We start from the raw sequence: 20,527 nt of genomic DNA, 5'->3' as shown, positions 1-20,527 counted from the left end.
AATAATATAATAAAAACTAGCTAGAAGTATACAGCATTCTTAGCAATAGAATATATTAGCATTAATAGACATTTTTATCAAAAAGATAATTTTTGGGAGGATCCTGCCTTTCTAGCATATTGTGTTATGTCCCCTTGTTTTGTTTTTCAGCTAAACTTTCAGATCTCTCCCCACATACCTTTGCTACCGGAATGATCGTGGTAATACTGTGTTCCGTTGGTGCTGTAGTGGTGATAATTCTGTGTGTTGTGTTCAGAATTGACCTTGCTTTACTGTACAGGGATCTAGCAGCAAAAGATGAAACTCTGGAAGGTAAAATTTGGCTGGTGTGTGTTTGTAATACATCAGAATATGCCTTTTACAGTGTCAGATGCACACTGCTCTTTTCTGTTTGTGACCACAGCATGTAGGGAGAACTGGCTCAATACTGCGTGTTTCACATCCTCAAATCACTCCATGTTTTTGCTGTTGGTTGCATTGCAAAATCCACTGGTGATAAGAGACTAAGAAACAAAAGCAGATGTCACAGGTGACAGCACTTGGGACAAGCTGTCCGACCTGACTCACTGTCACACATAACTTGTATGAAGTAGGTTTGCTCACCTTAAAAGTGTTATGTTGCTCTGTTGGCCTCCAGAGTGCTGCAAGGAGGGAGGAAGAGTTTTCTGCTTTCCTTCCACACAGTTTTCACCAGTGGAAATGTCCACGGGTTGTGTGTGTCCCTGTTTACCCCTTTCTGTGACTCCACTTCAGAAATGGACAAACAGGCAAAAATAGTGTGAGAGGGAAGCCAGAAGTCCTTCTTTTGTCCTTCTGGAGGCTAGTTAGTTTGGCTCTGTCTGTAACCAATCAAAGCCCACTTTAGCACTTTAAACCCCAACTAGGGATATACATGTTTTATTGAAATATTTTTTTTTCTGAAAATGGTGTCTTATTAGTACAATAACTTGGTGAACTGAACAATGTTTTAAGTTAGATAGCTATCTGACAAGCAAGCTTTTGTAGTGCTGGGATTAGCTAAATGACCATGAGTAAGTACTGAGGCTCCGACAATCTAGGGATGCCAGCCTCCAGGTATGACCTGGAGAACTCCTGGTTCCCCATCTCCAAGCTATGGATATCAGTTCCCCTGTAGAAAATGGATGCTTTAGAGGATGGAGTCTATGACACTGTATCCCACTGAGGTCCCTGTCCTCCCCGAGCTCAACCTCCAAATCTCAAGCAGTTTCCCAACCTGGCTCTGGCATCCCAACCCCTGCCTCATCCCTTGTTGATGGACCTGGCAGACTGTTGCAGTCTGATGTAGAGATACTGTGGAATGCTTTTAAACATATATTTGACTGGGAAATTACACAAGGGTCTTAGATGAACCATAGTCATATACAATATGTAATGCAATTAGATATGTAATGCAAGTTGAATCAGGGCTTCCTTTGACCTGACTTGTGTTATCCATCTGACTGAGGACTCTCGTTAAACATTGGTTGAGAGCCCCAGTCGACTGTGGAGGAGAGAGACTTCAGCCTCCCTTCCCATGCCATTTTTGGCTGTGATACTTGGCTGTTTGTCCTGTTGTGAGTTCTGTGTCTGTTCAGGACATGTAGGTAAATGTGAAATAGGGTTGCCAACCTCCAGGTGGGAACTGGAGATCTCCTGGTATTATAACTAGTTTCCAGGCTGCAAAGATTAGTTCCCTTGGAGAATGTTTCTGCTTTGGAAGTATACTGTCTGGCTTTAACCCCTGCTATAGTCACTCCCCTTCCCACCTGCCTCCTTCTCCAGGATTCGCCCCCCTCAATATCTCCAGGAATTTCCCAACACAGAATTGGCAACCCTATGTGTGAAACCAGCAGCAAGACAAATAGACCCACCATGTAGCCATTCTTTTGCTGCCCAAACCAGTGCAAGTTGGAAAGGAGGGAAGGCTGAAGTATTTGTCCTAAAATGCCATGCACTACAGCCTATTCAGTCCCCTGCCCCATGACTTATGCTACACGTTTTGTGTAACAAGGCCCCCAAAAGTTTTGTGCTTGAGGATGTTGTATCTTTGTTGGATTTAAATCAGGCTATGGTGGTGTGACTGATAGGAACACCAGAAATGCAGTGCTTGAAAACACGGGAGTTGGAGAGCAGCGCTAATCCAAGTTAAAAAATAATAAGAAAACTAATCTTCCTCCATATTTTGGTTGGAGAGGGGGAAAACAGTGAGGTTTTCTGCATTCTTATTTTACTCACTGGTAAATTCATGTTTCTTTGGTTCCCCCCCCCCTTCTATACATATTTTGCTCCCTCTAGTGGTTGATTTGGTATCCCATGATTTATGCCTGGTATAAAGACCTGCAATTTGAATCTGCAGGGAGATAAACTGGAAACAAATCTGTATGATATCAAACAGACCGCTAGAGGGAGCAAAATATGTGCAGAACAGAAACAACCCCCCAGAAACTGGAGCTTACCAGCAAGTAAAATGCGAGCATGGAAAAGCCCAGTGGCATGTATGCTGCCTTTCTACTAAGCAGTTTGAATCCTTCCTCCTACCTCCAACAGAAATTCCCTCCAACTCCAGCCTTAACTAGGAGAAATGCCAGTGTTTCTTCCTGAGAAGTTTGGCCTGTTGTATCTTCCCGCCATACTTTTGTAGGAAGAAATGTTTACTCATATGGAATGAGGAGAACAAGGCTGCTGTTAAAAAATATGTGTGTGCACACATTGTTCTATGGGTCTTGGAGGGTGGATTGTATCCCTCAAGATTACCATGAATCTGTTGGAGGGTGGATTGTATCCCTCAAGATTACTATCTCTGGAATCTGTTGAAATTTCACCATCTCAGGAAGCTTCCTGTACCATCTAATGAGCTGGGCTGGGCAAGAGCTGAAGCAAAACATGCCTTCAAAAGTGGCAAAAGGAGGAGTAGGATTTTTTTAAAAAAGAAATATATAACATTGGGTAAATACAAAGTTCTTTTTTGTTTCAGATGGAAAAATATATGATGCTTTTGTGTCTTACCTGAAAGACTGTATACCAATATGTGGTGAAGAGAGAGAATTTGCTCTGGACATATTGCCAAGAATATTAGAAGACCATTTTGGATACAACTTGTGTATCTTTGAAAGGGATATTTCTCCTGGAGGAGGTAGGCTGAAGGGATATTGCATTAAATAACTTTAGTTTTTTGGGGAAAAAGGGAAAAGCTTCTTCAGGGCTTAAAATACATTGCTTTGTACCAAAAAAAGAGAGATGTTTTATGGTCAGATTTATCTGCCAAGAAGATGGTTCTTGTGGCATGGTAAAAGAAGAATTACTTCAGGAATTGTTTAGATTTTTACTGGATAAAAGAAGCCATCTGCAGGTGGGCAAGCATCATCATCAGCATATGTCATTCTGCCCCCTTTCTTTCTCTTTCTCTTTCCTTTCGCTGCCTAGTCACACTGCAAGGAAGCCACCCACAGGCGGCTCTTACTGGGGTCATGCCTGCACTGCCTGGAATGGGGGAAGGTCCCAGCCACCCAGGTGCTACATTATCCAGAGCTCCTGTGGTAGCTTGCATATAGGTGTGTGCAAACTGGTTCATGGGAGAAGGCAAGTAGGCAGGCTGCCGTCACTGGTGTTGGTGACCTCCACCAGGCTGCCCTCCTCTCTGCTGGACCCAGGCAAGTGGCCGTCACACTCAGAGCTGCTGTGCCTGTCAGTACACAAGTGAGCCACAGGCGTGTATGCACTAGGCAGTTGCCTAAAGCAGCCTAGCAGGGGGCCAGCCTTGCTTCCAGGTCCCTAATATGGTTAAAAATAAGGGAATGTCTCTAAACTATCAATTGTGTCATCACACAAGAAACAGCAGTAATGCCAATAGGGCTTGCTTTTTGTCAACCATTCACATCTTTCTTGGTTTGGTATATTGCAGGCCCTGCCAAAAAAATTCTAACTTTACTAGTGAAGGGAAATGTCGGCTTTCTGCTGTATTATTTTAAGATAGGGCTGCCAAGCTCCTGCTGAGGGTGGGGGATCTCCTGGTTTGGGGGGCTTCAACCCACTGGTATGGAGCAGGCCGTTGGGGGGGTCCCTGCTCTGTCATTGCATGATGTGTCCTGCACAGTGATGTCACCCAGAAGTGACGTTGTTGCACTAGAGAAACTCTAGGATTCATGATAAAACTCTGTGGTACCATAGGGGTTTTTCTGTGAATCCTAGAGTGTCCCCAGGGTGATGTGCCCAGCACAATGATGCCACTTCTGGGTGATGTCATCATGCTGCGTGCAAGAGAGAAGTGCCCCGCCGCAGTGGCAGAGGAACTTGGCAACCCTATTCTAAGAACATTTTCCTATTAGTAACAGTATTAGAATGGTACCCAGTCTTTGAGTGATGCGCTGTGTGAAGAAACAGTCTCATTGAAAGGGAAGGAGAGTGATATACATGTTTACTACTTTTTAAAACAAAATGGAGGGAATATATCTACTTTAGAATGAAACAGAGGTAGCACCATTATTTGCTGATCTGTCTCAAAAAAGTGTTATGTGAGCAGAAAAAAAAATGTGAGCAGCACATGGTGTTGCACTACGTTTCATGAAGTGTTCAGACCACTTTAGCAGAAGAGGTAATTTACTTCTCTTAATGTAACAGAAAACATGTGAAATTGTGGTTTTTTACTTCCTTCCTTCCCAGAAGTGCCTTTGATTGTTTCAAATGACTGATAGCACTTTTGTTCTCAGACCTAAACCTGGCTTTGACCAAACATTTAGGCATCTGTGGTCATATCTTATATATTCATCCCTGCCTTTATAAATAGTCAATGGCTATTTACATTGTAATGTCCATTTAAATTTGTGGAATTCTTCCAGTCAGAATTGGTGTCTATTGAATTGTTTCTTCAAAATTAAAAAAATGAACAGAGTGGGTTAATGTCATAGCAAAGCTGCAATTGCTCAGACCATGCGGAATGAATTAGTTCTCCCTCCTGGTATATGAGATAGGAACACCAGAAATGCAGTGCTGGAAAACATACTTTCTTTGTCTCTTGGAACATACTTTTACCTCATCCCTAATCTTTTTTGGGGGGTGGGGTGGGGAACTGAATGTCCAGGCTGATGAAGAATCTAGGGGAAATAGAAAATTTGCTAATTATTTTGTAACATTTTAGATTGGTCCTAAAATTTACTACCCAGTAAATAAGTACTACCCTAATAAGTACTACCCAGCTAAACTTCTTTGGATTTTTTTTCATAGGCTGACTTAGTTTCCTTTGATCTTTGCCTCTTTTGTGGTGCACTTTAGTGCAGATGTAGTCTGCTATCCCTAAATCAACCAAGTTAGGGGGCAGTCAGGAGTGCATGCATGATGGTATGCCTCAAGAAGTGTTCCTCTTCTGTGTCACCTACAGTACACCTGTCACAAGTGATTGCATATGAGATAAAAAAAGAAAGAAAAGAAACTTTCTTGGGGAAAAAAATGCATGTAAACATGCTACTTACCAAAAGGTTTTCACGTAAGTTCTTCACATTGCACTGCAGTGAACCAGAAAAATTATGAAATTTCCTGCAATTTCCTTTTCTCTGTTGTTTAATAGACAGAGGAAGGAACAAAGCATAGTTTAACTTTCATGGCTATCTATAACTGTAATGTGGCAGCTAGACCATCTTGAATTATGACAATTGGCAATCTCTGTGGTTTCAGACACTGTAAACGTCATCTGAAGAAGTATGTGTGCAACCAAAACTTCATTGGTCTTAAAGGTGCCAGTGGACTCAAACTTTATTCTGTAAAAATTCCAATAGATCTCAGTATTCCTGTTAGGTGGCCACTGCTGTTACAATTGCTGGTTTTGTTCTGAATGTCTCTGTGTGCAGAATCTAGTCTCTAAGATTTTGATACCATTTAGTGTCTCTGGAAGTAGTTACTGGAAGTATCCAAATATTTGCATTAGTAGTATTGTTAACAGTTAACTGCAAGTGCAGACTCATTGATTTCAGTGGGATTTGTGTAGATATTTCAAGTAGCTTACATTAATTTTTTTCCCTCCCAGCAATTTCAGCATTTTTACATTTATATTTTACATTTACAGCCATCGTTGATGATGTCCAATCATTTATTGACAAAAGTCGAAGGTTAATTATTATACTGAGCAAGAATTACATCTCTGACAAAGTCATGTTTGAGCTTGAAGCTGGATTGCATAAGGCCTTAGTTGAAAGGAAGATCAAAGTAATATTGATAGAATACATGCCTTTAAGGGATTTTAGTTTTTTGCCTGATTCATTGGAGCTTCTTTCATCCAGTCAGAGGATAAAATGGAAAGAAGAAAAGTCTCTCCGATTAAATTCCAGATTTTGGAAGAAACTCCGCTATGCGATGCCTGCAAAATCTTCCTCAATTAATGCACTGGCCTATTTTCATAGAATACATCCTAGGACAAAACTAAGTCAGTTTGCACCTCATCCCAGGTGGGTTTCCTGATCAGGGCTTCACTTCTGGGTTTCACTGAGGTAAGGGTAGTTCTTTTTCCTCAGTGTCTTTTTTGATTCTTGGTAGATTTGGAAGGGGTACTTTTCAGTAATTGACTTGTATTATAGACATATTTGGGATTTTTATCTCCAATCAGCAGAAAACATAGGACATCACCATGGCTTCCAGTGCTTGCATTCTGAAGATTCACCACAGTTGTAAAATAGAGACTAAATCATACTTTTGTTGTGGATGAATACCATGTATATTGTCGTGAAGTAGAATTCTGTGTCTCAAGAAATTTCAGTTGGTGCTGTGTTTTAAAGAATATCTGTGATTGAAAAACAGGGTATGCTAAAGAGCAACTGGTGATTTGGGTGTGTGTGTGTGTTTAAAAGAATGTATTTTGTTGCTTTTCAAAGAAGTTTTAATGTAATTGATTATATATAATTGATTATTGAATAATTAAACTAGTTTGAATAATTAAACTATTAAACTAGTTTTAATTTGGAATATTGTAAACAAAGTTTTTTAAAATTACCATATTTAATTATTGCTTCTTTTTTACATTTGTTACATATAAAATTATGTGTGTGTATGTGTATGTCCTCCTTTTATGTTATATATGAATAGTTGTTGCTTGATGCTGATAATAATTTATCATAAATGTTTGCATTGTGTTGTCTGTGGCTGTTTTTCCTTTGCCTCACAATTAGGGCTCATGCCAAAACAGGACTAGCTGGAGCCTCATCAATGGACTAGTCTAGTCATTCTTCAACTTATTCAGTATTCATACTGATGAGACTCAACTTCCGAAGTCTGGACTTGGGTTTCAAACTGGCCTCAGAAGTTGAAATCAAAATTTCCAAGTCACCTTGTTAGTTAAAGTAGGCTGGGGTGGGGGTCCCACAAGGCTCCATCTTGTCCCCTGTGCTCTTTAATATCTACATGACACCAGTGGGTGAGGTCAGCTGGAATATGTAAATAACATTTTTGTGCTTCCAAGCCATCCAAGCAGTCTGTAGAAACTCTGAACTGGTACCTGGAGTGGATGAGGGCTAATAACCTCAAATTTAATCCCAACAAGATGGCCAGTAATGCCTTTTACTGGTTAGCTAGTTTTAGCTTTTCCTGCAGATCTGGCTGTTGTGGTGCATGCCCTAGGTATGTCTAGATTAATAGTGTAATGTGGCAGCTAATTGCAGCTGACTTATGTTGATCTTGTAGGGTTTTCAAGGCAAGAGATGAAATATGTGGTTTGCTACTGCCTGGCTCTGGATAGCTACCCTGAACGACTGTTGTAGTCTCCCATCCAAGTACTAATTGCTTAGCTTCCAATGAGATTGGGCTAGCCTGGGCCATCTAGATTATATTATTGCAATGCACTCTGTGTGAGGCTGCCCTTGAAATCAGTTCAGGAACTCCAACTGGTTCAGGATGCATAGGGACCATATCATTCCAGTCTTGCTCCTTCTCCCAATTTGCTTCTGGGCTCAATTCAGGGTGCTGGTGCTGACCAATAAAGCCCTAGATGGTTTGGGATCAACACACCTGAAGGACTGCCTACTCCTTTATGAACCTACCCAATCCCTGCAGAGATCATCTGAGGCTCTGCTTTGGGTATTCCTGTTTTCTAAGATTAGGTGGGTGGCGATCCAAGAGGGCCTTCTTGGTCATGGCACCAAAACTCTGGAACTCTCTCCCCAGAGAGCCTCACCTGTCCCTTTCTGTTGCCATCTTCTGCCAGGGGGTGAAGACTATTTTGTTTCATGAACATATGAAGCTGCCTTATACTGAATCAGACCTTCTACTCAGACTGGCAGAGGCTCTCCAAGGTCTCAAGCTGAGGTTTTTCACGCCTATTTACCTGGACCTTTTTTAGTCGGAGATGCCGGGGATTGAACCTGGGACCTCCTGCTTACCAAGCAGATGCTCTACCACTGAGCCACCATCCCTCCCCATCATCAGGTGTGTTGATCATTTGGAGTTTCCATGGAGATCTCGCCTTCCTGCCTAGTGTTTTATTTTTGTATGTGTATTTTAGCTGTGGTTTTGTTTTCATTATGTATTTTTGTTTGTTTCATAGTTTTTAAGATGTGGATTTATTATATATGTTTTTAATTTGTAGCTGCCTTGGCGGCACTTCTGAGGAAGAAAAGCAGGGTAGAAATTTTTGTAAAACAGTTGATTTTCCATGGAATTTCACAATGTTTGTACTCCTATATATTTAGTTGGATCTTATTTTATAATCAATTGGGTTTTATTTATATTTTTGTATATATATGCATATTTCTGTGTTCTTTTGCATATTCCAGTATTCGTTTGTCTGTATCATACTTAATATATGGGTTATTCTTCACAGTCCTCCATGCATTTTCCATTAATGTATTAAACAATTAAAATGTTGCTAAGTAGTCATTATTGTATTTGCTTGCAAAGTGTTTTGCCTTGCAGCCCAGTAAATGGCTGAACCATCCATAATTTGCTAGAGCACAAAGGTGTATTGCATGCCATATCTCTGAGTATTTACAAGAAAGTTTTCTTACCAGATACTCAAGTGTTGCCATTCCTAGCAGCAAATCTACCTTGTTTCTTGTTGGTAATTTTCTAATCTTTGAACATATATGGCTTCAGTAGCTTGTAAAGAGCTGGACAGAAACAAAGATTTTAAAATGGTCAAATCAAAGCACCACCCTGTAAAAAGACCCTTCACTGTACCCATTCTCGCAAGGTCTTCTGCACAAGCCCTGTTGAGCTCAATGAGTCCAGTGGAAAAGCACCATACTCTGATGAGATAGGACAGAGTTACTGATGATAGAATTCATTGTTAGGAAAGGAACCAATAGTCATTTATCCGAGACACTCTGTTTATGTACAGCTAGATAATGTGTGATTTCCCTCCTCAAAATGCAAGTAATGCAAAAACAGACATCAAAACATGACAGATGAAGTACAACACAATGATAAAATATTTTAAATTTTTATTTATGGGATGCTGTATACAACCCAACCAGCCATATCAGCAGTGGGATCCTCAAAGCACAAGGGTGTGTTGTATGGCACTTGATTAACCAACTGGATGAGTTTGGTTATGCAGCAACATAACCAAATCTGTGCAGCAGAGACCCATCTGACTTGAGTCAACCACACTGCCTGTAGCCTAGAGCAGGAGTGTCAAACTCATTTGTTATGAGGGTTGGATCTGACATAAATGAGACACTGTTGGGACGGGCCATGTGTGTCATAAAATGTAATGCCAGAGATATAAACTTTATAAAGGACACAAACAGAAAGATTTTTAAAAAGCTTAAAATAAAGCATGCTTAAAACAATAGCACTCGCTGGTCTTTAAGGTGCTTTCTTTGTATTTCTCCCATGCAATCCAGGGAACTGGGCAAAGGAAACTTTCCTTCCTCAGGGGACCAGGAGGGAGAGGAGCCTCAGCTAATGGAAGAAAGAGAGGCTTGGCTTAGTAGTTCTGCTGTGCAATTGAGAGAGTCTGTCAAAGCAAGCTCTCTCCCCCTTCCCCCAAGGGAGGAGCCTTAGCCAAAGGAGAAAATAGAGGCTTTGCTTTGTAGCTCCTGTGCAATTGAGCAAGCCTGGCAAAACAAGCTGTTATGCAGAAGGACTCAAGAGAGAGGGAGAAGGAAGCAGATGACAGCCAGTTGCTCAGGGGCCTGATGGGAGCCCTCCAGAGCCTGATTCAGCCCCTGGGGCCACATGTTTGACACCCCTGGCCTAGAGGCTCACTTCTAACCACATCATTAGCTGGTGACACCTTTCATGTTTTTTTTTTAAATGTCTTAAGTGCCATCTCTGATCACAAAAAACAGAAACCTTTCCTTTGGGCTTCAATGCAACTTCCCCCCCACCCCACCCCAAGGTTTTCACAGCAAAAAAGACCTGTATTTGATACCTGAAGCATGATATAAACTAGCTTGTGAATGAAACTGGATTTGGAGGTCTCTTACTGTGAATGGGTCTATCCTATGGCATAAAGTGGTACATATGGATGAAGAGAAAGGTTGTAACAAAAGAAGTGTAGTTTGTTTTAAAAGGCTGTGGCTCTCATTCAATGTGCCAATTATTGGGTGGTGGTCCTTTGATGGCTCTGCTGAAACAGCCATCAAAGACTGGAAGAGGTTTTTCCTCTCCCACAAAACGCAAGAGGCAAGTGGGCATCTATGTGAGAAGAAATAGCACTTCAGATTCTGACAGAGGCCATGGCCCTGTTCACACGTTACCTTGAGTGGTCATATAGTCCACATTTATATGTGCACACAGGATTGTAAGAAAGAGTCAACATACTTTATTTATTTGTTTAGATTGTTTAAGTGCCCTCCCCCAGCAAGCCAGATTCAGAGTGGTGTACAACTTCAATTAAAAATAAACTGAAAACTGTTAAAAACCACTAACAGAGCAAGGTAGCTGGAGATGGAGCAAGAGAAGCCAGTAACGCTGCTGTCTCACCTTGGTTTTACAAACGACACTGACAACCAGTACGTGGTCAAATGTGGGGTTTCAATCACATGTTCAGCTGTACATGAGCATAATGTAGCGCGAGAATTACTAAAATGTGCTTATGAAGAAAAATCAAGTGTACACTGTCCACAGACTGCACATGCATTCACTGTGACCTGAGCGGAGCTAGGGAGAGAAGCACACTAATACTGCTAAAGCTCCTTATGGGTGCAGGATATTTCTGGGGTTCTGATACAGATGGGGTGGATTTACTATCCTGTAGGTATGCCTCTACTTGCATTCTATGTATGAACTTGTAAATAAATCAAATATGTTTCCAGAGTGCTATCTTTCAAAAGCTACCCATGCAGGTAAATGTTGCTCTTGGAATTTCTCACCAAAAGCAGAAGTGGGGGGCAGGGGAGCACAAAATGATGGTTTTCCCATAGGCTAGCTTTTGCAATGGCTTCTTCCGGTGTTTGCTACAGATCCAGCTTCAAAACTCCATCAAGCAGCACTAAGAGTCCATTTTGTTAACACTGTTAGGAACCCAGCATTATTATGAATTGTATGGCAGAATTACAAGAAGTATATAATAATATAAAATATGTAACCAAGTCAATGAAATGGGTATACAGACAGACTGAACAATCCCACTAAATATCACTATCTAAATTTTCAATCCACTCGCAGCTGGGGAAAGTTCAAAGAACTCTGTTCACATCTCCTAAAAATCACAATGCTCATGTTCCTGTGTCAGATGAGAAATAGTTTGGCAGGCTGCACCACAATTACAATCAGGTCCTGCTATTTTTCCCCATTTAAACAACAGGTTTGCACATCTGCCAAGCCTGTCCTATTAGCAGTCTTCCATGCTTTACTTGACAAGTCAAATCCTGTGGGCAGAGGTCATTTTGTAGAAAAAAAGGTGCAGGAGCTCAGTAGCATATCTTATTTGCATATGCTCCGGGATCTGTGTACAGCTGGGTGCAGACCCTGGCTGGAGGTTCAGGAGCTGTGCTCCTGTGAGCTTCTGCTGAATTCAATCCCTGCTTGTGCACTTTAAAGATGCCATCAGGGTTTGTAATCTTTTTAATGTAACTGATTTTATATATATGTATTTTTTAATGTTATTCATTGCCCAAAGCCTGGCACTTCATCACCACCACCACCACCACCATCATCATCTTTCTTGATCATTATCTTTTTATATTTCCGAAAAAGAGCATCTTGTCTTTGGCGGTGCAAGGGAGCAATATGGCACAACATAGGTAGCCAATAGACCTGAGTGGGTTTAATGCATCTGCTGATGGTTCTCATTGTTGTATTGAATTGGACATCAGGTTTGAGGACATGGGGGTTGTTGAGCCATGCCCCGGTACTGCACTCTTACTGCACTCTCTTAAGGGAATTCACTGAATTTCTGCCTCCTTCTACACCTTGGGAGGCAGGGAGGGACCTCATAGAATTGCATGAAACAGGGGTGTCAAACATCTGACCTGGGGGCCGAATCAGGCCCCCGGAGGGCTCCTATCAGGCCCCGGGCAACTGGCTGTCATCTGCTTCCTTCTCCCTCTCTCTTGCTTCTTTCTGTATCACAGTTTGCTTTGCAAGGCTTGCTTAACTGCCCAGGAGCTACAGAGCAAAGCCTCTATTTTCTCCATTGGCTGAGGCTCCTCCCTTGGGGAGGAGGGGGGAAGGAAGAGCTTGCTTTGCCAGGCTATCACAATCGCACAGCAGAGCTACTGGCCAAGCCTCTCTTCCTTCTATTGGCTAAGGTTCCTCCCCCCTCCTGGCCCCCTGGGGAAGGAAGGAAAGAGCCAGAGCTTCCTTTGCCCAGTTCCCTGGATCCCATGGGAGAAATACAGAAAAAGCACCTTTAAGACCAGTGAGTGCTAATATTTAAGCAAGGTTTAAGTTCTTAAGAAAATCTTTGTGTTTGTCTGTGTCCTCTAAAAAGTTTATATCCCTGCTATTTAATCTTAAATATGGCCCAGCCCAACAAAGTCTCACTTATATCAGATCCGGCCCTCATAACAAATGAATTTGACACCCCTGGCATAAAAGGTGAAGCGGGGGTAGCAGCGGAAGGAGGAATTGGTGAAAAATTACTTCCTTTTCCTGCGCGTGGAACTGCTTTTTTGCCATCGGAAATCTTGATTTGACCCATATTGTCACAGTAGCATCACTCAGCCCCACACAGCCAGAGCGCAGATTAAAACAAATCCTTCCCAAAGCTGTACATTTGATTCGGGTTTTGAGACGATGATGATGAGTCATTTCACAACTGCCATTTCGCTAAATCAGAGCACCACGCGAAAGCCTTTCCAGGAAGAGAAACATATCGTGGGGCGGATAAAGGACAGCTCATCGAAGATGGTGGCAGATGACAAAGGGCCACCACACGGGTGGAAACTTCCTGCCCTCCAACGGCCCCTAATTTACTGGAACACTCTCGTTTTTCTGAGCCCTCTCTCGGGTCTTTGCCTGCTCTGAGAATGTCCCGGATTCTACCCACTCGAAAGAATCCGTCGACCTCAAAATCTGCCCCCGGCTGTCTTCAGCCCTCTGGAATCTGCGCTCTCGCCTGAGATCGGAAAGCCAAGGCCGGGTCAGCCAATGAGAGGTGCAGGAGAGGAAGGAGGCACCGCCTTCTTTAAACTGCGGGGCATTCCCATAGGCTGCCTTTTGCTATGGTTCTTGCGGTGTTTGCTCCGGATTCTGTTAGAAAAGCGGTCCAGCAGCGCTCCAGGAGTCCGCTTCGTTGGCATCTTGCCCAGCCACCCTAGTTACACTTTCCTCCCCGGTTCGTCTGAACGGGTTGGGGGCTAGCTTCCCTGTTTGTTGTGGGACTGTCCATTTTGTAGGGTCTGCCATAAAATGAGTAGCTATCGGTACAGGAGGCAGGAATAGTTTTCTCTACTAGTTTGACCCTCTTAGAAGGGGGCGGGGGGGGGGAGGATCAAACTTATTTTGTCTTCCCCAGTTGAAAGTGGAAGAGAGGAAATGGGATCATAAAGAACCAGTGCCTAGGGTTGACAGCCTTCACGTGGAGCTTGGAGATTTCTTGCTTTCACAACTGATCTCCAGCTGACAGAGATCAGCTCCCCTGGAGAAAATGACTGCTTTGAAGAGTGGACTCTGTGGCATTGTACCAGGCTGTGGCCCCTCCCCTCCCGAAACCCTGCTCTCTCCTGGCTTCACCCCCAAAGTCTCCAGGTATTTTCCAACACTGACCTGGCAACCCAAGGAGCTAGTTCCTCCCCACCCCCTTCTTGTGCTTGAAGCTTGATATATAGGGAATATCTTTTTTTTCCTTGAGACCACTGGTAATTTTTTCCCTTAGACACTGGTCTTCCTTCCTCTGTGTGTAAGGGGCGAGGTGATGGCATCTGATATTAGACCAGTTGCCCAGCTGGTCTAAAGCAAAATCCAAAAACAAAATCCATGTAGCACTTAGATGTAAAACATGTAAAACAATGTGCAAGCTTTCAGTTCCTATACAACTCTTATGCAGGCTGGACATTGACAATAAAAAGGGGGGGGGGGAGATGACATGATATGATAGCCTCCTTGGCTGTGCATGGGATTGCATGTCTGTATGAAACAAATTAGTGTGACAAGTTGGTATCAAAATACATCCCTGACATGCTGGAAAGAAGAAACAAGCAACAATGGAAGGATCGCATCAAAACCGCAAAAACCATTAGTTAGCAAAATGTTGCTCTAATATCAGCCAGGATGCAGGTCTCTTAAAAGACTAAGTGAAGTGGACGTTAGTGATCATTCCTGTATTAATAATACCAGACATCAGTTTTAGTTGGTACAAATAGTGAAAAACCAATAGATTTGGTTTTACAAGTTTGTGGGGAGAAGCCATAATCAAAGTATTTTCCTGGATTGTTTCCTCCAGCCATCCTCATGTTTATGAAAGAAGAACTGAGGATTTACTTAGAACTCCCCCCCTTAATTACAAAAATTCCCTGAAATGGGAATGTAAATGGGGTTACAAGGAACACCTTAGTCTCTTTTCCTGTATATATATTCCCATTGCTGGATTCCTGATCCTGCTGCAGTAAAGGTGATACTGCTTGCTTGTTGTGTGTGTATAGATATAGACATGTATGTATAGATACAGACATGCACACACGTACACACATAGACCCACATTAAAGCAATGAGTATGTCAAAATCGTCTTTACACGAAGTAAGTGCAGGAATTCAGCAATGGGAATGTGGCTGGGGTGTGTGTGTGTGTAAGCAACTTGTCTGGAGGAGTCTCATGGCACCTCCTATGCCAGCAAATGACTGACTTTGCTACTGGTTGAAGCCAGCACTAAGATCAGATGCCTAATGAGTTGCCTAGATATGAACAAGAAAGGAAATGAATACTCAGTATCTCAGTTCTTAATGTTCTAGATGATAGGTGAGAGTTGATTGCAGTCATTCAAAAGTTATGCAATGTTTTCCCCTCTCTGCTTAGCTAGAAAAGTTGCCGGAAGCACTTGACTAACAAAGGAAGAGCTGATGATACTGAGGTAAAGGAAATACTGATTAAGAGGAAACATGCATGTTCTCCCCAGCTTAGAGCAAACCACAACTTTTATTGCATAAAAGAGGATGTAGAGGTAAGAGTTTTTGTCAGATAATTCTTCAGATAATGTTATCTTTAAAAACTACAGATTTGTAATACTCCTCTTGTTGGGGTGGTTAAGCAAATCTTTCTGTAGAAGTAATCTGAAGAGGTTTATATTTTTATTGCCTTTGTCACAGTACACTGAGTTATTTTGTCTGATGAAGTCTGCTTAAGAGTATACAAAAGCTTACATTCTGAATAAAATTTAGTTGGTCTTAAAGGTGCACTTGTCTACTGCTTTGTTGAGTTATTTACCGTTCATCTACTGGTGATTCTGTTTCAGTGCCCAGTCTATTATTTTTGCTGTTCATTCTGGTAATTAACACAACAGAATTCTGTGGATTTGTGCTGAAATAAGAATCAGGTTTAGTTTCAGGTGTGCTGGCATCAGGTTCATACTCAAGCACCACGGACTACAGAGCCAGTTTGGTGTAGTGATTAAGTGTGCGGACTCTTATCTGGGAGAACCGGGTTTGATTCCCCACTCCTCCACTTGCACCTGCTAGCATGGCCTTGGGTCAGCCATAGCCCTGGCAGAGGTTGTCCTTGAAAGGGCAGCTGCTGTGAGAGCCCTCTCCAGCCCCACCCACCTCACAGGGTGTCTGTTGTGGGGGAGGAAGGTAAAGGAGATTGTGAGCCGCTCTGAGACTCTTCGGAGTGGAGGGCGGGATATAAATCCAATATCTTCTTCTTCTTCTTCTACAGCTGAAACATATGTGATGACTCCAACTTTCCCTGCAGTGTTACGGAACATTTACGATGATATCAGAACAAATGGACTTTCCCCCCCAGTGGTGTTTCTTTTAAACTTTGTATTACAAGAAATATTCTTGAAGCTGGATAATCCAGTCCATAGCTTAGGTTCCTCATCGATCGTAGTGCTGATCTGAGGGAATTTCATCTGTATTTTGAGTGCATTAAACAAAAACATCTTTCTGTTTTAGAAGATATCATTGAATTAATGAGTATGGAAGCGGTTGCTTCTGCTAACGATATTTCATTGGAATACAGAAACAAAAATAGCTAGCAAAAGTATTTATTGAACACACATTGTTGGCACTGCATATAAACTGGAGGGAGGGTTGAGAAGAGTTTCATTTAAACTTTGAAGTAAACAGAAGACAACGTCAATGAGGAATGGGAACAAGAGGGGAAATAAGAGATAAGAAGAGAATTGGATGGATTGGGCAGCTTTATGAAAAGGGCTGATAAGGATGTGGACATTTTCTTGCTGATTTCTCAGTTAGTGTTAATCCAGTTAATGTTGTATACTTTAAAGTTCAGAGGTAGGGATCGACAAGTGTAATAATACTGACTGGCTGTTTTCATGTAAGTGACCAGAATTCTTAAGGTTTCTTCATAGCATTGATTTTTGTCCAGGATACACTCAAACAGAGCCAGTGTGAAGAGTTCCTCCTGACAGAGGTACTTGTACTTGCTGATTTTCTAGCACTAAATTTTCCACTACTGCAACACGGAGTAGCCATTTGATTTTCCCTGAAGCAGGAGAGCTCCATGGTACTGGACCAAGTTTCTGCTTGTACAGAGTTCAGAACAGAGTGATGAAAACAGTGGATTCTCTTGTGGCATGTGCAGCTAGCGGCTCCGTGGGTGACAACATCTCCAGCAACATGGTGAGCTTATCAATTTAAAAATAAATAAGCAAGGAGTCCAGAGTGCCCCAAAGGTTTTTTCTCTATATTAATCTCTGCCTTGGGTCCTGTATAGAAGATTTGATTCCTCTAAATGCCACTTGCCATTGACCCTGTAGAACTGTTTAGTCCTTTCCCCTTGTTTCCTGCTTCATATGTCTCCTGTCTGACCAGTTTTGAAATGGAGTAGAATTCTGGGTATTGGTTCTGAATTAAGAGTATAATTAATATCTAGAGCCAATGTTGTAATTCGTGTGCTTTTAGAGTGATTTGGTTTAAAATTCATACTTGGCCATGAGGTTCTCCTTGGGTTAACTCTGCTCTCTCTGCCTAACCCAGGGCTTTTTGGGGGCAGGAGCGCACAGGAGTAGAACTCTGCCTGGGCTAGCCAGGGCTCCAGCTGGGATGCCTGTGGAAGGTGTGGGGAGGCATCTTTAAATGCCTCCCTGATTGCTTCAGCTTTCCGCAGCATGCCCACTGCAGCAAGCTCACAGGGGAAAGTATGGGGGAGCTCCTGCTGGGCTTATATAAAAAAGCCCTGGCCTAACCTATCTCACAGGCCTTTTTGTTGTGTGTGTGTATGTCTGCACCTGGAAGTCTTATCAACTTCTGGTGACAGACCTCTACTGGAAGCCTGGAGGATATTCAGAGAGGTTGATGATTTATTCATTTATCAGGCCTGCCCCTGTCCTCCCGATTGCTGGTATTTCAAGGAGGTCTCCCATCCAAGTACTTGCTAGAGTCAACCTTGATTAGCTTTCAAGATCTGATGAGACTGGGCTTCCTGAGCTATCCAGGTCAGGGCACCTACCTCAGAAGGTTGTTGTGAGGATCCTTTGAGGAAGCAAGGTTAAAAATTGTGATAGATATTTCAGGGGAGAGTGGGCACTCTGATGCACTTCAAGCTGATAGGCACAATATTATTGCTATTAATTGTACTTGTTTTGTGAGTACTACCTTTGTGCCATTTTAGTAAGGCCAAATATTGTTTGTGATTCAGAAGGAAAAGATCCTCCTTTGGTACTGTTGTTTAGCCTGATGTTTGAGCTTCTTGGAAGAAGTGTGGGATAAAAATATAGCTATTTGTATACCTCTGTTTCATGTAAAAGGGCCATGCATCAGTGGTTAAATCTAAGTTTCTCTAATATGTATGTTTTACCTGTGAAAATGAAGTAAAAAATGTATCTGGCATCCCCAATATTTTCCATGTTATGTGGGTTGCCAGCATAATAAGTATGTGCCGTTGAATATCATGACTGAATCCTAGGGCAGAGAAACATCAAAATAACTGTGGAATATTAACGAAGATGCACTCAGTGCATATACTATATCAATAGTTAATATCCTTTATTAGTTTTCTACGTTGACACAGCCACAGAAATCCAGTTCATAAACATTCATAAATTACAATAATTATTATAATACAAATACTATAATTTACTGTAAAATTCATTATATTCTTTAGTCCATTTAAGTGTGCAAAAATCATCTCAATTCAGACTTCCAAAGCTTCACAGACGATCAACTGACGCCTGGGTTGATTTAAAGTGATAGTGCTGAAATAGACTCCGTTGTAAAAAGTTCCACTCTGTTCTTCAGGACATTTGTTGCTCTTCAAAGTTGTAATTTTTAACTTCAGCTATTATACTTGAATCCTAGAGCAGCCTGGCTGGTCAAATAAGTGGTGTATTTCGTTTTAATTTGCCAGTCATACTGTTTTCTATTAAAACTAGTTGCCGGTTGATTCACTTGTGTGAGGATGAAGATCCTGTGAGAGGCCACCAGCGCAGGGAAACCAAATCACCCTCCTCCTGTATGGATCCATCTTCTAGTATATATGTATATATTGTCAAGTCACAATAGACCGATGGCTTTCCAGGCAAGTGAAAAACAGCAGGTTTGCCTTTGCTCTCCTTTGCAGAGCCTTTCCTTGCTGGTCTGCCTTCCAAGTACTGATCCTTCCTAGCTTCCAAGATGTGACAAGATCAGGTTGTATCACTCTGCCTGCCCTTTCCCATCCTATAGTAAGTCCTAGAAAAAAAATTGCTGATTTTTATAAAGAATTTGCATGGAATAAGTGGAGGGATTCTCCAGGGACTCTCTCAGTCTGTCATTCTCAAAAAGATGTGAGGTAGGTCACAATTAAAATATTTAAGCCCAATAAAACATGTATAAAACAATATTAATGCAGTACCACAATTGACAAAAAAGCTCTTCTGAATAGCTTTGTTTTTTGCAGAAGGAGAGGGGATTTCCCAGCTTCCTCTGGCAAGGTGTTTCAGAAGGTTGAAGGTGGGGAAAAGGCTCAAGTAGGGACTGTGACGAATCTGACTTGCCTGTGGGAAAGGATCATCAAAAAGTGTTGTTTAGATTAATGGCACTGACAGAGAGCATAATAGCAGAGGTGGTCCTGTAGGTATGTACATCTTAGGTCATGGGAAGGTTATCAGCGTGTTAAATTGAACTCAGGCATTAACTGGCAACAAGTGAAGTGATTGCAGAATGGGTATAAAAAGATCATTCCACTGACTGCAGCATTTTGTATGAGCTGAAGTTTCTGGATTGTTTTCAAGTATGGTCTTGAATGCAGAAGGTGTTACAGTAGTCTAGTCTCAAGGTTACTTGGTTATGGATCCATGTGGCCAGATCAGTTGGTTCAAGATAGGGAACCATACCAGATGAATCTTGGATGTATTTTATTTATTTGATTTATATCCTGCCCTACCCCACTGAAGCCTTCACTGTGGAATTTGTTTATATTTGATGTATATATGTCTTCACTGTGGTATTTGGATGTCTATGCATATAAACTCCTTTGGCTTCCATTTACAGCCATATGGAATGAAAAAGGATCCAAGAGTGCCTTTTCTAAAACTTGAATGCATTCCACAGATTTATTCAGTAATCCTTTAAACAACCTGTAAGGTAGGCCAGTACTATTATTGCCAACTTGGGAGTAGGCTGTCCTTTGGTCATGAGCTCATGGCTGAAATGTGTAGAAAACCTCGAATTTCCATATTTATAGAACACGCTCAATCATTACACTAAACTTGCAGCGGTATGGGTTTATATACTTTGTTCCCCAATACTGGTTTCCTGACTGTGCTGTGGAGGCAGTTAAAATGTGTATAAAAGGCCACAGGTAGCAGAATTGGAAAGACCCTTGCCAAGGACTCTGGCTATCCATTGCCAGAGAAGATGGCAGTCAGCAATTGAGCCAGTGGTCTGATTCAGGAAAAAGCACCTTCGTGTTTCCATATTAACATATTTCCATATTAACACTATACCAATCTTGGATTCTGAAGTGTTGATTATATGCTCATGTAAGAAATCTTTCTGGTTG

General features: G+C 41.9%; 1 protein-coding gene across 1 annotated transcript in view; it reads left to right on the top strand.

Moving 5' to 3' along the window:
- Positions 1-6,882, top strand: part of IL18R1 (interleukin 18 receptor 1) — a 33,966-nt gene extending 27,084 nt beyond the window's left edge. Inside the window, exons 8-10 of the mRNA XM_060235241.1 lie at positions 151-312; positions 2,975-3,133; positions 6,056-6,882. Coding sequence (XP_060091224.1) covers positions 151-312; positions 2,975-3,133; positions 6,056-6,447 — 713 coding nt within the window. The 3' untranslated portion in view covers positions 6,448-6,882. The remainder of the gene's footprint in view (positions 1-150; positions 313-2,974; positions 3,134-6,055) is intronic.
- The last annotated feature ends 13,645 nt before the right edge of the window (positions 6,883-20,527 follow it).

Source organism: Heteronotia binoei, chromosome 3 (genome assembly GCF_032191835.1).
Source record: "Heteronotia binoei isolate CCM8104 ecotype False Entrance Well chromosome 3, APGP_CSIRO_Hbin_v1, whole genome shotgun sequence".
NCBI classification, from domain to species: Eukaryota; Metazoa; Chordata; class Lepidosauria; order Squamata; family Gekkonidae; genus Heteronotia; species Heteronotia binoei.
The sequence above is the reverse complement of the archived record's forward strand: the minus strand, read 5'-3'. Positions and strand labels throughout refer to the sequence as shown.